This window comes from Eimeria maxima, genomic scaffold (assembly GCF_000499605.1).
Source record: "Eimeria maxima Weybridge genomic scaffold, Emw_scaff369, whole genome shotgun sequence".
NCBI lineage: Eukaryota > Apicomplexa > Conoidasida > Eucoccidiorida > Eimeriidae > Eimeria > Eimeria maxima.
The window spans coordinates 7,305-24,726 of record NW_013566457.1 but is presented as its reverse complement, the minus strand read 5'-3'; the positions used below and the strand labels follow the sequence as shown (position 1 = coordinate 24,726).

The 17,422-nt window shown below is 50.0% G+C and overlaps 3 protein-coding genes across 3 annotated transcripts; 2 read left to right on the top strand and 1 right to left on the bottom strand.

The window, feature by feature from the left end:
• Positions 1–976: 976 nt before the first annotated feature.
• EMWEY_00030390 (hypothetical protein, conserved) lies at positions 977–3,479 on the top strand (the record flags this gene model as incomplete). The annotated part of the gene is made up of 4 exons (XM_013481617.1): positions 977–1,967; positions 2,104–2,436; positions 2,581–2,792; positions 2,958–3,479. The coding sequence occupies 4 exons, from the start codon at positions 977–979 to the stop codon at positions 3,477–3,479; spliced, it is 2,058 nt and encodes a 685-aa protein (XP_013337071.1).
• A 1,456-nt stretch (positions 3,480–4,935) lies between these two features.
• On the bottom strand, positions 4,936–8,386 carry EMWEY_00030380 (hypothetical protein, conserved; the record flags this gene model as incomplete). Its single annotated transcript, XM_013481616.1, has 6 exons — positions 4,936–5,531; positions 5,749–5,967; positions 6,411–6,569; positions 6,815–6,859; positions 7,017–7,382; positions 7,579–8,386. 6 exons carry the CDS (start codon positions 8,384–8,386, stop codon positions 4,936–4,938), a joined length of 2,193 nt encoding a protein of 730 aa, XP_013337070.1.
• Positions 8,387–12,797: 4,411 nt separating this feature from the next.
• Positions 12,798–16,164, top strand: EMWEY_00030370 (hypothetical protein, conserved; the record flags this gene model as incomplete). The annotated part of the gene is made up of 10 exons (XM_013481615.1): positions 12,798–12,873; positions 13,168–13,212; positions 13,469–13,531; positions 13,622–13,744; positions 14,101–14,182; positions 14,323–14,494; positions 14,660–14,764; positions 14,949–15,062; positions 15,334–15,466; positions 15,671–16,164. The coding sequence occupies 10 exons, from the start codon at positions 12,798–12,800 to the stop codon at positions 16,162–16,164; spliced, it is 1,407 nt and encodes a 468-aa protein (XP_013337069.1).
• Positions 16,165–17,422: the final 1,258 nt, after the last annotated feature.

Below are 17,422 nucleotides of genomic sequence, written 5' to 3'. Positions count from 1 at the left end.
CTACCTAGCTGCATACGAGCTGTAGGCCGTTTGCTAGCTCGCTAGATAGTTATCAGGCCAGATAGCTAGCTAGCTAGCTAGGTAGCTAGCTAAGTGGCTAGCTAAGGGCCTCCAGCTAGCTGTTGGGGGCTTCAGTTTGTTTGTTTGGGCTGCCCGCAGCAGCAAAACGAATTGTACAGATAAAGAGGAATAAATAAGTAAATATAATAAATAAATAAAATAAAGAAGGAAAAACTAAACAAGCCAATATAATAGAGAAGAAGCAAATAGAAGTAGAATATAAGAGGAAGAAAAGGGGCAATAGGGGCCATCAAAGATGTAGTGGACAAGGACGTACTCTAATGGATAGGAGGCAGGCAGGGATAAATTGCGGTGTATAGGCAGCTCACTTCCTAGTTCTTTGTTGTTAATGACACATTTCTTTATTCATATTATAAAATTTTTTTATTAGAATTACTATACAATTAACTAGACTCTATTGGTGCGTGTCATTAAACACCCGGTTGTTTAGAGTAGCTGCTGCTCGTGCTGCTGCTGCTGTTCTATGTAGTACACCTCGTGAGGTGTACAGGCAGCTAAATATCTTCCTTGAAGACTTAAACTAATTATTTTTATCTTTCAATTTATTATTTCTTGTAGTATATTACCCCTTATTTCCCTCTGCATGCATGCATGGATGTATGCATGCATGCAAGGGGGCCCCGGGTGTATAGGCAGCTGGGTGTGTCTGTATACAGCCAGTGTAGTGTACATAGACCCCAAAGGGGGGAAGGAAACCAAATTTTGTTTTATTTCGTTTTAATAATTTGTTTTTGTTGTTTTAACACAAGCTGATCTTGAAAGATGGCCTAACAACAGGTGGCGCAGCAGCAGCAGCAGCAGCGGCAGCAGCGGCGGTAGCAATAGCAGCAATAGCAACGCCGCCGCGCTGCATGCAGCAGCAACAGAGAGAGATCCAAGCTGCGTGGCTGCCAACATGGGATGGCAGCAGCAGCAGCTGCAGCAACAGCTGCAGCAACAGCTGCAGCAGCAACAGCTCCATCAGCAGCAGCAGCAGCAGCATCTGCAGCAGCAACAGCTCCACCAGCAGCAGCAGCTGCAGCCACCAATAGCCCGTAGTCAGTGGCCCGAGCAGCAGCAAGCATGGCTTCCGGAGCAGCAATGGCAGCATCACCAGCAGCTGCAGCAGCAACAGCTGCAGCAACACCAGCAACAGCAGTTGCATCAGCAACAGCTGCTGCTGCAGCAACAACAACCGCATGCTCATCCTCCTACTCTTGCTGGGCTTGCTTCTTGGCAGCAACAGGTTGTGCCTCAGCAGCAGCAGCACATGCTGCAGCAGCAGCAAAACCCCCACCAACAACAAATGCTTCGCCAGCAGCAGCAGCAGCATGCGCTGCCGATGCAGCAACCAGGCTTGCAGCAGCAGCCGGTGCTGCAGCAGCCTTTGATCCACCAACCAGTGCTGCAGCAGCAACAGCTGCAGCAGCAACAGCTGCAGCAACAGCAGCTGCAGCAACAGCAGCTGCAGCAACAACAGATGCAGCAGCACCAGCTGCAGCAACAACAGATGCAGCAGCAACAGATGCAGCAGCAACAGCAGCAGCAACAACAATTGCAGCAGCAGAGGCTGTCTTCAGATGACCCGTCAAGTACTGCAGCACAAAGAAATCTGCAGCACATGCAACAGCAGCAGCACATGCAGCAGCAGCAGCACATGCAGCAGCAGCAGCACATGCAGCAGCAGCAACTGCAGCAGCAGCACATGCAACAGCAACAACTGCAGCAGCAGCACATGTTGCAGCAACGCAGCGCCGGCCCTCAAGTCTCACATTTAAGCCAGCAGACGCTGCAGCAGCAGCCCAAGCAGGAGCAGCCACTGCAGCAGCAACAGCAGCAGCAGCAACAACAACAAATGCAGCAGCAGCAGCAGCAAATACAACAAAAGCAGCAGCAACAAATGCTCCGTAAGTAGATCAATTATAAGTTAATAAAAAAACACAACAAATATTTTTCTTGTGCCTCCGTCATTACATTTGCTCTCTTGTGCTGCTGCGGCTGCTGTTGTATCTGCTACTGTTGTTGCTGCTGCTGTTGCTGCAGTGCCGGCATGTGAGGCCTCCTCCGAGGCAGTAAAGAGAGGCCCGGGTCCTGGCGACGCAGCAGCAGCAGCAGCAGCAGCAGCAGCAGCGGCATCAGCATCCTCATCGCCTAGTCCTGATGGCGCAGGTGCTGAGAACACTTCGGGCCCTCCTTCTTCTGATTCACGCAGCAGCAGCAGCAGCCACAGCAGTAGCAGCAGCAGCTGCAGCAACAGAGGAGGGGTAGAGGTGGTGCCGCAGATACATGAGCTGCTGCAGCACCTGCTGCAGCAGGTTGGCTGCGAGGAGCAGCTGGAGCCGCAGGTGCTTCCCCTTCTCGTTGACCTCTTCCAGAGTGAGGGTTTAGGGTTTACGTTACCGCAGGGTTACTTGCGTCTGCTGCTGTCCGTTTTAGTTTTAATAATGTAGGGTTTGTTGCCTGCATTCTGCATTCTAGGGTTTAGGGTTTAGGGTTTAGGGTTTGGCGTTTGTGTATCAGGGGAGGCGCTGCGGCTGCTGTATTCAGCAGCAGAGATTGCTGAGTATAGAGCAGCAGGTGCTTCTCAAGGGCGTCATCCTCGGGGTTTAGGGTCTGCTAAAACCCTAAACCCTCACAGTAGCAGATGCTCCCTTGTAGTAGAGGAAGCAGATGCTGCTGCTGCGCTGCAGGAGTACCTGCAGCTTGAGGTACCCCAGCCTGCTTCAGCTCAGGTAAACTCTAAACCCTAATCCGTCAGCACCGCAACGTCTCTACGTTTCTGCGTCGCATCTGCGCAGAAAAGTGAAATATTTGGGGTTTAGTGTTTACTGTCTAGGGTTTAGGGCTTGGCATCTAGGGTTTAGGGTTTAGGGTTTAGGGTTTGGTGTGTGTTGCAGGATTTACAGCGTTTATCTCGTTTAGCGAATACAATGACATTTGGCAGTGCAGCGGGAGATTTGCTGCGGCAGCATCGTTTGCATGCAGCAGCACGTGCTGCATTAGATGAAGACAGTGATGTAGCCGCTGCAGCTGCTGCTTCTGCTGCTGCTGCTGCTGCTGCTGCTGCAGGACCTCCAGGTACTGCAGCAGCTCCTCCCTTCGGCCGTAAGAATATCCTAGGAAATGTACCAGGGGGTTTACCTCCTTACTTGCCAGAGGATGTAAACACTTGTACATTAATGCCTCCTTGGTCAGTTGTATTAGCAGATAAAACAGGGGGAGGGGGCCCCCCTGGGGGACCCACCAGTGGGGAGACCCCCAGCGGGGGGCCCCCAGGGAGTGCTCCTGCCGGGCCCTCGGCCGGGGGGGTTGGGGGCCCAACAGCAACACGAGGGGGGCCCCTAACAGGACCTGGGGGGCCCCATGGGGGGCATACAGATCATGGTATAGGGGGAGGCGCCATGCATGGCGCCAGCTAGGCGTTGTTAATAAATGAGGATGCGCAAACCAATTGATTATAGCCTTTTCAAACACTCCTTTATGAGGGTTTAGGGTTTAGGAGAGGAGGTAGAGAGAGGGGATAGCAGGGTGCGTTGCGTTTGGTTGGTTACTGCACACGAGGCGGAGCTAGGGTTTAGTGTTTGCGTTAGGGTCTACAGTTTACGCTAGGTTATGGTTTACGCTTGATTTCGTCTACACTAGGTTGTAGGATTTACGCTAGGGTTTAGGGTTTGGGAGAGGGATTAAGATATAAAATGAAGGCAAGAGTTGCAATCAGGATACAAAACCCCCTCCAACAACAGCGAATGCAAGGGGGCCCCTTAGGGATGGGCAATGCGCTGTTAGATTTGTCTATAAGCGTCGTCTTCCGTGAGGTGTATAGGCACCTTCTTAGGGTGTATGTGCACCTTTTGGGGTGTATGCGCACCTTGGTGAAGTGTATGCACACCTCGTTCGTGAGGTTTATGTACACCGCACGGGGACACACAGCAGTTGTCGGGAATAGGACTGCATGCAGCATGCATGCATGCACGCACGCATGCATGCGCGAGGTGGGGTTTGGGGCTGTACCTAGGGATGTCTGCGCACTGCGCACAAAAGGAAGAAAAGACTGCTCGTGTACTTCCAAGCACAAGTATATATAATGTACAAAATATATAATATACAATATAATAATATATGACGTATACACTTATAAATATACAATTACATTTGTTCTTATGAATAAAATAGCACAGAAAACGGATACAAGGCATCCGTCACCCTTCCTGGAAACAATTACCCAACTACCACCGCACTCGTGTAAACAGAGAACGAGGGGCGCCTGAGGCCCCCGTGGTGGGGGCTCTAGAGTGGTGGCCCTCCCGGGGGACAGAGGAAGGGGGGCCGCTGGGGGCCCCTTTCCCTGCGAATCTGCTGGTAGTCCTTGTTGCAGATACCACTGCATACAGACCTGTAGCAGACACAAGTCGTGGTCCTTTTAGACAAAGGGGGCCCTATGGGGGACCCCATGGGCTATAGGGGGCCCCGCTCAAGGCCATTTAAGCAAAGGGGTCCCAAGATATAAATAATACATCCATCTCCCACGAGGCCCCTCATGGGCCCCCCACGGCTGTTTGGGCATGCCTGTCCCCCCACAGCAGCAATGGGCCCCAAAGTACTGTAAGGGGCCCCCTTCCTCCCCCCCCTAACCCCCCATTTTGGGGGCTTGCTCGGCACCGTTTTTTTCTTCGGTTTCGGTCGTTTTGCTGTTGCTGCTGGTGGTGGTCCTGTGGTTTTGCTGTTGCTGCGGTTGTGTTCATGCTGCGGCGGTTGTTTCACCGCTGCTGCTGTTTTAGTGCTGTTGTCGGCGCCGATTACCTTACTGTATGTACGATAAGGGTTTAGGGTTTAGGAAACATTGAATATGTATCTATGTAGAGTTTATAAAATAAATTAAGGGTTTAATCCTTGAGTGTTTTGTATTTGTTGTGATGCACTTATAGAGTCATGCGTAGATATATAAAACTCCTCTAACTCCATTGACTTTTCTTCTTCTGCAGGAGGAGGAGGAAGCTGCCAATCCCATGCTGCTGCTCCTCTTGCTGCAGCAGCAGCAGAAGCAGCAGCGCCTGGTGACAACGATCCATGTGCATGGCGCAAATGCTGCTGCTGATGTTGCAGCTCGCTCCGCGGACGTCGTAGTATTACCAACCCCACCAGTAAACCTAAGAGAACAGCAGCAGCACCGCTGCCTTTGTTAAACATAGGGAAGGTTAAAGACAAAAAGGGAGGCAATTGCTCCTGCTGCTGCTGCTGTAACGTCTGCGGCCGGTGCTGCTGAAACTGTGAGCCCGTCTGCTGTGGCGGCAGCTCCGGAGTACCTGCAGCAGCTGAAGTTGCTGCTGCTGCTCTTCGATCAGCAGCAGATGGCGGCACACAACTTAAAAACGTGCTGTCGCGGAGGGCAGAAGAAGAAGAAGTAGATAAAGGCAATAAGTGCCCCTTCTCCTTATCGGCAGCTGCTCCCTTAATACACCCCAACTCGTACTCTGCAGACAACAACCCAAACCTTAAACCCTAAACCCTAGATACAAATGCACCCCAAACAACTCACCCGGTTTACAAACCCTAAACCCTCGACCGTAATCAACCCTCGGTGCCCGGCTGTTCCTATGCGCATTAGCCCTCAAACTGGTGCTAACTAGATCGATTTGAGGGTTTAGGTCTAGGGTATAGGGTCAATTTTTAAGGGTTTACGGTTTTTACCTAGCTTTTTCATAGCTGTAAAATCTGCAAAAGAGTCAGGTAGGTTCTCATTAGCTGCTGCAGCAAACTTATAAGCATCGGATGCTGTTCCTTGTATTTTAAACCCTGCAGCAGCAAATGCTGTCCATGAGGAAATCGAATCAAAAGGAATAAAAAGAGAAACGGACTTTGCAGCAGATGCCCAAGCCTGACGACGAATCGCAGTTGCTAGCAGAGAAGCTGCGCATAACAACAATCACAGCAGCAGCAGCAGCAGATGCAGAAGATGCAGCAGATGCACCCGTTTATACATAAAGGCTGTATATTATATATAAATACCTGCGTATCCTTGTGTGTCTGAGGAGAGGAAGAGGCTTTGCACTTTGCTGTCTCCTTTTGTATCAATAGAAAGAAAAGCAACACCAACTACACTAGGGTTTAATTCTCCTGTCTTTGCTGCAGCAGCAAACAACACAGATACCGCAATACAACAAGGGGCATAATCCTCAACGCATGCGCAGACAACACCGTCAAGGCAGGCAAATGCATGCATGCAGGCAGGCAGGCACGCAATCGGGCGCTGTGCTGCAGCAATCCCTCATAAAAGGAAAATGCATGCATATGCATGTTTGCATGCATGCAGCGCAGTGTCTCTCTGTACACTCCAATAGATCCTCTCTTACCAATAAAGACATGCTCTCTTTTGTCATCTTGTTGAGAAGACAAGAGACGCTTGCATGCTTCGTCTTGTTGACCACATAAATCTACAACCTGCTGGAGCAGAGCCCCATCAGCCTCAGCAGCAGACACTACTTCCAATGGAGGCGCTGCAGTCTTCACTCCTGCGCAACAGCAACAGCAACAGCAGCAGCAGCAATAGCAGCAGCAGCAGCAAACAAGCACGCATGCATGAGCTTGTTGGCTTCGAGCGGCTGTCATCATATGAAAAACACCACATTTGCATGCGATGCCCGGCAAGTTCCGTGCATGCATGCATATATGCATGCATTTGTGTGTATGTGTGCATGCAAGGAGAAGGATGATTAAATTGGAGCTGCCTGTACACCCAAAGGGCGTCCCTCCTCACCCTTTGCAGCCAATTCTGCTTTAGCCTTAGGAATGAGGATATCCCCTGCAAGAAAAGCACAAGCCCTAAACCGTAAGCCCTAAACCAAGTTTGTAGCAAAGACAAAAATGTGGAAAAACGCAGGAGACAATGGCCCTTTAAACAGCCAAGCAATCCTTGAGGGCTACCGTCTAGGGTTTATGGTTTAGAGTTTAGGGTTTACGGAGTTCAGATTGCCGCTCTAACACATAGCTGTTGGCTCCGTTGTCATACGAAACGGGCAATCTCCACGAAATCTTAAGGGGGCCCCCCAAGGGGTCTTCCTCCTCCTCCACTTTCTTCTTCTCCTCCTCCTTCTCCTTCCCCTCCTCCTGCAATGTAGCTTCTGCAGAGGGCCCCCCCTCCTCCTTGATTGGTTCTTGTAAGGTTTCGTGTCCTTCTACCTTGTTTTCTTCCTCCAAGAAAGGCTCAAAGCCTAGGCGCAGCAGCTGCTGCACCTTTGTTGCTGCTGTTGCTGCTGTTGTTGTTGTTGCTTCCCCTACACCCCTTCCTTGCAGGTCCCGCAGCCACGCCATCAGCAGCTCTTCCTCTGTAAACGCCAACCATAAACTGTAAACCGTAAACCGTAAACCCCTCCCAGCTCTCGGTCACCCACCCACCTGTTAAATATGCGTAAAGAGCAGTGCAGCCCGGTGCTCTCCGGTGCACCTCGAGTGTTTAGGGTTTACAACGTATAGAGGGTTTAGAGGGTTTAGGGTTTAAGAGGGTTTATGTAGGCATCTAACCTATGCGATGAGCATTAGGTCCTTGATCTGCACCTATAAAATCTAAGTGAGCTTTATCCCCATCTACATGAGCAGCAAGAAACCCTGTTGTTCTACCCTGAGCATCATATGCCAAATATGTCTGCGGCTGTATTACTTCTCCCATGGAGGTCCTCTCTTCGAAGAATCCCCCAAGGGTCCCCCCAAAGGGGCCCCCTGGAACCCCATCGAAGGAGCCCCCAAAAGGCATCCCAAAGGGCAGCCCATAGGGCCCCACATAGGTCATCCCATAAGGCCCCGCAAGGGGGCCCCCAAAGGGCGCCCCAAGTGATCCCCCAAGAACCCCATCGAGGGATCCCCCAAGGGGCCCCCCAGGGGCACCCCCAGAGGCCTTTCCAGAGAACCCCCAAGGAGCCACCCATGGGGACCCCCAAGGGGTCCCAAAAGGGACCCCCAAGGAGGCGCCAAAGTAAGGAGCAGCCCCGGTGGGTGGCGCCAAAACGTCGTCAGTTGTTGCCTCTAGAATAGCTTCAAGAGTCTTCTCAGCTGTAATGGGCCCCCCAAAGATGCTGCTGAGGGCCCCTGTTGATGCTAGTTCTAACAAACCCTTGTGTAAGGCAGAAGTGGGTTTAGCATATGAAGCAGCAAATATAGCCTCTGTTGTGGAGGCAGGGTATGTGCGTATAAGGGAGGAAGAAGCCCTAACTGCTGCATGCAGGCTGTTAAAGAGTTGCAACAGATCCTCTTTATTATCGGGCTGCTGCTGCTGCTGCCCCCCCGATGATGAACCAAGAGCCGGATGCATGCATGCACAGAACAACCTATGCATTGAGAGGAGCAGCAAGCAGACGGCCCCTAAAGAGGGCCGGAGAAGCCTCATTCTCTCTCTCTCTCTTCATGCAGCTGCTGACTATACAGCGGATAAAGTTGCAGAAGACAAGGGGAACAGAAGAGAAAAAGACGAAAAGAAGAAAGAAATGGGGCAGCAAATCCTGCAAGTGCAACAAATGCTCCTGCACACTGCAGCCCCACCCCTAAGACGCAGCATGAAGAAAGAAGCTGCGGAAATACAACATGAGATCCTTCCCCCCTCCCTGAATCCCAAACCCTAAACCCTAAACCCTCGACCCTGGATCGATACGAAACCCACGCATGCGCCCGTTGGGGGGGAGAGATGGAAGGAGGAAGGAGTCAAGTTTGCGCTTAAATACAAGAAAAGTTGCATGCATTTAAGTTTTATGAAAGCTTATCTGTTGGGGGCCCTCTTCCATCGGTGCCCGAAGTCGCAGGGGGGCCCTTTGATGGTTTCAATCCAGAAGCTCAGATTGCTATAACTATAGAGCTATGAGCTGATACTTACCTTCTCTTGCCTTCTAATGCATGCGTTTACAAAATAATTCTTCTAAACGTAAAGCAACAGCATCGGGGCATCAACTATCGATGCTGCTTGCATCCAGCTTCTGCTGCAAAGCGCAAGCAGGCACCGTATCCGTTGTTTGCCTGCTGCTGCTGCTGCTGCACGGAGCGTCCTGCGCTGCATGCTGCTGGTATAACCTAAGAAACACCAAATTAATGTTATTTTGTTGCATATTTCAATTTAAAGTTGAGGGAAAATACCAGTGCTAGAAGCGTTGAAAATATTTAGCAGCCAAACCCGGGATCGGACCGAGACCAGCCTCTTTGTCAGTCAGCCTCTCCCACTGGCGACAGGGGAACAGTATCAAACAAACAACATAAATTGATCAAACGAACGTGCATAATTCAATTGTTTTAATATTTTCGTAACACGATTACAACGTGTCGATTTCTTTCTGCACACAGACCTACGATGCATGGTGGATCTGTGTAAGCACCGGTGAGGGTCGTCCGGTACCAACAGTTGGAAAATGAAAATAATTAGTCTTTCTGCGGCCTGACTTTAACAATATAATGAAGAGAGCAAAACAGTGGAAATTCAAAGGTTTCATACGAGTGGGTATCGTTGCAGGGACCCCTCACTACGCGCGCGGTGTCTTTCATTACCTTACCGAAGTTTATGCAAGCGCCGTGCCCCATACGGCCAAGGAAGTGTTCAAAGATGGACAAAAGTGCTAATGCATGAACTAACATGCGGCTTGAAACTTCTGTTTGAATGTGGGATTGCCTTGTAGCTGGAGTTGTAGCGTAGCATTTGAGAAGACTAAATGCCTCTCCTTGGGGGCAAGTAGCTTCTTGAATGCCACGAAAATGTTTGGATCCACAGGTTTGCCTTTCTCTGGCAATCCCTTGGGACACAATGCATCTAAAACTTTCGATTCAACCTTGGCACTTACGCTGTTTCTAGTGGGTTTGCTGAATATCCTTTTCGAAACCTGCTTTTCTAAACCTGGTGTCCTCGTGATATCAGCAAGGCAACGTGCATGCACTTCTTTGTTTCTTTCTGGAGCTCCTCTGCACTGCCAGATACTTCCCCTGCTCCGTCTTCATTGGGCTACAGTCTCCAATCCTCTTTCTGCACAGAATGTACATGCCATTGGGAGCGCTGGGAATCCTACTCCCTCCAACCCTTCGAAATAAATTGTCTCTTCTAACGGCACTTTGCGGACCCTCCACTATTTCATTCACATTGTGTATTCTTGCGAACTTTTCCAAAGTAAAGGTGCCGAATGATGGAAATCCATTTCCATGAATCAGTGGCTGTAGTTCTAACCAGCATTTGAAGCTGACAGTCTTTACCGCTTTTACCGCCTATCTGGCATTGGCGAAGAGTAACAAGAGAGACTCCACTAACGAGGTGGCGCATTTGATGTGAGGGTTCCACCGTTTCATACCCTGGTTACTGATCATAGTTCAACTCATTTAGTGGCTCGCTGCTACCCGGCAACGTGTATTATTGCAATGAACCGCTCTTACAGTAGTTCTAGGGCCAACTTCAGGCACATGTTATCACCGCTCGTACATCATCCACCGTTGATGTTCTTGCAGTGTTAATTAAGAAAAAAATGACATCGACTGTAGGCGTTTAGTTGCATGTTGTGGGCGAAAAGTACAACTCCAGAGACATACAGAAACCCCAGAGGAGTCTTCAAATCCAGATCGGGGCTCGCGCATTATCTGGAGTACCGGGGAACACAGAGTCATTCTTAATTAGTTCTCCTCACTGCAAGAACTTTTTCCGCTCGTTAGGATGCAGATACCTCTCCTGGTCCAATGCATCGAGGCCACAATATTTTGTTCAGTCCCCACATTGATGTAGATGCTGGTCGAATATTGTTCTCATATATGTGGGCTCCCTCGCACAGTGTCCCCAACAAAGCCGGGGAGTTCGCTACTGGCTTCTATACAACTATACGAAGCGGACTTCACATAAGCGAGGACCGTCCTGGTTTAGTGGACTAAGATTCCCCAGACAGGTTATTTCTTCAGCATCCACGTGTCCTGGAGACACAGGCACAAAAGCCTGGGACAGGAAACTGCCTACCATAAACTGCACCGTAGTTGTTTGTGACCTGGCTGCGAGTCGGGCGAGAAACCATAATCAAGCGCTCTTTGCTGCATAAGTTGACAATGAAAGCAACTTCCAAAGGGTTCCTTGTTATATCGTGTGTGCACCAAAATATAAGTGCATGCACTCGCACCAGACACACCATACTTCGATGCTGATCCTAATTCTCAGCCGATGGAGTGCTGTAAACTGCACACAGCCTAAAAGTACGTATGCACTCACACCGAATGCAAAAGTCCATCAGCAGTCTCCAGGAGTCTTGATGTCAGTTCCTCCAGCTCCTGGAACTGCGAAAGTGGAGGCTGCCTGCAATGGGCAACTGACCCGCAACTCAAGGTGCAAGGCAACCATTAGTGCACAAGTATTACAACAGAACCCAAGTGAGCCCCCTTGAGGCCTATAGACTAAGGTGTTGGAGGAGCGGTGAGGCTGACACTGAACTGACACACTGAGCCACTGAGCCACTACCGTCTCCGCTGCTATGGCATTCGTTCGTTTCCTTATATCGAACAGATGTATGAAACAAGGACCGCCAGCCGAGAATTTCTTGCCAATTCCGGAAATACCTGCCAAATTTAGCTCAAATGTATCGAACCAACACTTAGTGAGCTGGCAACTGTGTGTCCAATAATGGTATCTCAAATGAGTTGTCCACTAGGCAGCCCAAAGAGAAAGCACAAACAAGGGCCCTTTCTGGCTGCTATACAGACATTGTAAACAGTTGCTGTAAACTCTGGCTTGAGTAACTCTCCTTCAAGGGCCAGGTAAGGGTTCATGAGCTCACTTCGGCCAGGCCTTCCAACACAGCCCATAGTATACTACAGTGTTGCAACCTGTGCTGCATGGCAAGCCTTGCGTAACTCTCCTTCAAGGGCCTGGTAAGGGTTCATGCGCTCACTTCGGCCAGGCCTCCCAACACCGCACAATAGTATACTACAGTGTTGCAACCTCTGCTGCATGGCAACCCCACCTGCACGTACATGAACAACTCCCCCTTCTACACTCACGCAATAACATTGCTTGTAGTTGTCAAACACTTGTTAGCCGTCAGCAGGAACCCTGCGAGTGCATGTGGCTTCAGCAACACCAGGCAGACCACTCTACCGGGCACGCCGCGAGGACACTGCACAACCTTTAAGGTGGAACTTTCCCTCTTCCAGAATGAAACATAAAGTAGTTGTCCCAGGAAAAGGAGAAACTTCTTCTATAACAACGTGATATCGACATTCACTGGCACGCTTTTGGCGGGCGCTCACCCTCGAAAGCCCCAAGCAATGCGTCGGTGCCTCCTCGCTTCTGGTTACTTGCATAATTACTAATTGCACACCGAAGTTCCACTTTTTCTTATTTTTGTAACCCCGTCTTTGCTTGCTCCATGAGTTCCAGGCCTGTTGTGCGCAGCCGTAGTATCCATCTGCCTCTTACCTCTGGCGACCACCGCGACGCCTTGGTGAGCGGCTATCTATTGCTGCACTCTTGGTGGAAATCTAACAGTTTGAAATGGAAGAAACTAGAGACAGGAAGAGGAGGCCGTGTATGAGTCACAACGGAGTTCCGTTTCTAGTTTCTCTTGCTGCCTGTCGCCACCACTGGACGATCCAACTGCCGATCGGGGACCCGTGAATGCCGCTTTCATTCAGGCGGGCTGCTGTTTGGACACCTACATGCACTGGCTTTTAACATATTATGAGCTGCATGTATTCGCTCCTTGGGGGTGAAGAGGAGGGACGCTGCAGACTTTTGTTGCCAGCACAAAATGGCGCGACTTCGGTTGATGTCCATCTTTTCCGGCGTGTTGTTAGTGGCCCTTATTGGTGTTGTGGTTATCGTAAGTAAGTGAAACCCAAGGCACTTGGAGACTGCTTTGTAATGCCCACATTATAATTAACTTGTTATCTGTTTCGACCCACTGCGAGCAGCAGCATACTTCTTAAGGGTCAGAAGGAAACAGACAGGCATATTCCCTTGCGCTTGGCTGTCCTAGCGTATTTCGACTTTAAATGCATGTATGTAGTCATCATTAATACTTGCATATCATTTATATTTGTTAATATGGATTGCTTTGAGGATCTGCCTGTGTACCGTGCCAAGCTCATTGATGCTGAGGACTGCGAACGGTTATTCAGGCTTGATTTGGCTGTTCCAGGAGAAACTCCTATTTCTAAATGAATGTACGTTGGTGAAACTGCGCATTGTTGAATCTTGGGGGGGTGGTGAAACTGCGCATTGTTGAATCTTGGGGGGGTGGCATAGGGGGCCAGAGGGCAGGCGGGCTTTTGTTTGTTGTGTTCTCTGTCTAGTAATACTTCTTTTATAGCAGGCGACCACACAGCTACATGTTATTACCATCAACCCTGCTGCTATTACGTCGGTGGCGAAGTCTATGTGCTTGTTTTCCGTCGGTAACTGTCACTGCTGTCTTTGCAGTTCCAATAGGATACAAGACTGCGGACTTGAATCCTAAAGGCATGCGCCATCCTGGAGAACTAGGTGAGCCCAACACGGTGTTTCCTACGGAACTTTGGGGAACTTCTGTGTTGTTGTAATGCATTTCCTCAGTTCTATGCCCGGTTCTTTCAGGGACTCCCTTTAAGGAAGTTTCATTCACAACTCGCGATGGTTGTAAGCTGAACGCGTGGCTGCTGCTTCACAGTGACCCCTTGACGGCCCCGACTTTTATTTTCTTCCACGGAAATGCCGGAAGTACGGATCAACCTTTTATACCTAATTTTAACCATATACTTTCTCCCTCATGCGCGTCGTCAGTATTGCTGTAGACCTGCGTAGTGTTGCAGAGTTCTGATCTCCAGTCGTTCATTAGTTAACACTGTTGTGCGTCACATTGGAATGGCTGCCTTACGCCCTTCACGCGGCGTTTCACTTCTGCCGAGTCTTGCCGTGTATTGATGTCTTCCGAAAGTGTGGCCGTTGCAGATGTGTAGCCAGATGTGTACCGATGCGAAAAGGACTCTGGAGCGCAGCTACAATTGCGAAAACTGGCTTCTTAGTATTCGCCTGTGTCAATTGTTTGCTTTTCTCTGCGATTTTCCATCCAAGAGCAGACGTTGGATTTCATATGGGCCATGCTAACTTGATTTGTAGAGACGTTGGCGCGAATGTTTTGCTCTTCGACTACAGGGGGTAAACGCAATGTTAGCACATTTTGCTCACCGTTGCCGAACCACAAAGAGGCAGAAACAGTTGCGGGTTGTGAAGGACCTGTGTGTGCCGAAGGAGGCTTGGAAACCTGCGTCGTTCCAATCACTTGATTTCCTCTGCAGCTACGGGCGCAGCGAAGGCACACCCACGGAGGAGGGGGTCTACGCAGATGCGGACTCTGCCCTGGACTTCCTCTTGAGCAGCTCGCTTGTGAACAATAAAGACATTTTCCTATTGGGTCACAGCCTAGGTGGCGCTGTAGCTATTGACCTCGCACATCGCAGAGGGGAACATGTACGTCTGCCCATAGATATCGTCTTTTGGTCCCCCTCAAGTGTCACTTCGATGCTGGAATACTGCTTCTTTGTTGCTGTAGACCAGAATTCTGATCTCCAGTCGTTCATTAGTTAACACTGCTGTGCGTCACATTCGAATACATGTTGTGGCTTGTATGTGCAGTTGAAGGGCATTGTCGTCGTGAACACCTTCACTTCGTTGCGCGACGTTATTCACGATGTAGCTCCCTTTTCCAAAGGGTTTGATTGGCTCCTAGATTCCGTTCAGGTCGGCTCCCCAGTTCCCATTATATTGGTCGCGGCAGCTGCGCAGGACCACTAGGGGAAGCTAAACGTTTAAGCATTTACTTGCTTGTACACTACACAGTGCTTGAACTGTGTAACTCCGATACTTGCTTGTACACTACACAGTGCTTGAACTTCGTAATTCCGATCTCTGGGGTGTTTTGCAGCGCATGAAATTAGTGAGTCTAGAAAAGGTACGCAAAATGCAAGTACCAGCTCTTTTTGTTTCTGGTCGCGAAGACGAGCTCATACCTCCTCGTCACATGGATGTGCTTCACAATGTAAGTTATTTAGGTGTATTCCTTTAGGGGCAGGAAGGGTATCAAGTGGTTTAGTTTACGCTGCTGCTGATGGTGGGGCATCTACCTAGTTTGACAGTAGTGTAGGCATCAAGTTGCGGCTGTAGAGCGCTTGTACTTTCTGGGGCATCATGGATATGCTGTAGGATGGTGCTCCCTAACAGGCTTGTAGTTCGCCCATCAATTGGAAACTGGATATCATTAGAGGAGATCACAATTCAACATGGTTAATTGGGGTAATTCCGTATGGCAGGAAGCTCCAAGAGTTTATTACTGCGGCGATTGCATGGTCGGAAGCAGCTCGCACAACCGACGCCGGTGCACTGTCCAGCAGAGAAGAATCCCTTGTTGCATCAGGTTTGTTCCTGTCCTTCAGACATCCTCCGGTACCCTTTGCAGACCGGGGTTCAGTTAGTTTCTATATCATGCTGCGCTCGCTCCTACATGCAGTTCGACACGTCAAGGCTCCTACAGAGTAACGTGCAGACAACGCAGACTCCGCGATTAAGCATCTTACCTGTGCTCAAGGATGAATGGGAATACTGACATGCTGCAGGAGTGTTCTGGGCTGTTTGCACGTGAATCTGTAGGACGGAAGGGCGGAGTCGTTCCAGTTTCTAAGGAAACTGGTACACCCAATGCACCAGAGTATCATCAGGAAGGCGTGCTCTCGGCCTCCAGCCCAAGCGATCCCGGGGCTTTGAACGACACAGTGGAGGACGGGGGACAAGAAGTAGATGATACAAGTCTAAGGCCGTCATCTGGCTTGAAGCTTCAATTGACGATTGCTCTATTGGTTGCTGCACTGCTTATACGGGGAAGCATAAAGGCGAAGACTCTAAAGCGACAAATGGATGATATTGTACGAGAACCGTATGTGGATAGGACCTCTGGCTTGGAATTCGATATTTCCGGCAGTATACAAACTCCCGAAAGGCCCATTTTTGGTGTGGTAGATGATTACCCAATGGCAATGGTTGCCCCGCCGACGTCCCGGACGCCAGTCCCCACATCTGCCCCCACACCTGTTGAATCCGTTGTTGAACAATCGGAAGCGCCCTGTGTCGACGCTCCCACCGTTTGAGCAAACGGTGCGACCGTATAGGAGATGAAGAGGAAGGAAAATGGATAGTGCACATTCACGAGCATAACTACGGCCTCGACGGGGCTCGTGAACTGCTCGGGCGGTGGCTAAGATATACAGGTAGAACCTCAATGTTTCCTGTCTTGTACTTCCTTGAAGCTCGTCTACGTATATAGTACCTTTAGGTTATTCTCCCACTGTCTGGTATTTTGGAAGAGTATGTAGCACAACGTGAGAGACGTTTAGTGCGCTTCCAAAACCCATTTGCTTTCTCGCCATCGGCGGCAGGAGTACCTGAAGGTGTCATATTTGCTTCAGCCTTGCTCTCCACATTGGGAGTCACTTTCGGGTATTCAGGGTGCACACCATTCTTGTGTTCATTCTACGCAGCGCGTGTCTTCTGATTTTGTGTATTGGGTGGGCTGTCGCCGCTTCGTGTTTTTGGCGGGTCACGGGGAAAGTCATTTTTACAATGCAGCGGCGAAACAGCTTCCCGTAAAGGGGCCTTAATGCCGTGTGGCTTCACCACGGAGCGCATGGATGCGCGTCTGGGCACGCTGGCCACGGACGGAATGTCGGATTGTTGCATTCTCACGACAGTTGCCTTTCCTTGGCAGTGTAGTGGTAATCAGCTTTTTAACCGTTTCTTTCCAGGCGAAAACAATACATGTTATCCAAGTTAAAGTCAATCACAAAGGGAGGATTGGGTCCAGCAGCGGGAACTCCGGAGGACCTGCCCGTTAGCACGATCTCGCTAAGCAGCATATTCTTCGCTGGGATTGCAGAAAGAACAGTCGGAAGTTCGACCATAGCGACAATCCCGAGGCCTCAGCCATTACGGTATGAATGGGCGTTGCATACAACAGGCACCGATAAACCCTTCACATGGGGGCGGCGGGAACTTGAATTCCGGGCCTGTAAAACAACAGCCGCAAGTTCACAGTGGCTACATGCAGCAGCGGGCAAGAGGTGCACAGCAGAGACAGAGAACGTAATAGTTTCAAACTGCCACAGAACCTCCAGCAGCAGCAACTAGACGTTTACCGGGGTTGAATCGCAATCTGGCACCCATGTAAAGGGAGATCGCTGGATGGTAGTCGCCCTCGCTGATTCCAGAAAACACTCGCGGCAATCTGCACACAGCCCCATTGCAGATGGACCTAAGGGGCATTGGAACTTATGCAAACTCTACAGGATTGTATGATAGTGTATCCCAGCATAGCTAGCAGAGCTATTGATATGCTCATGCAAGCTAAAC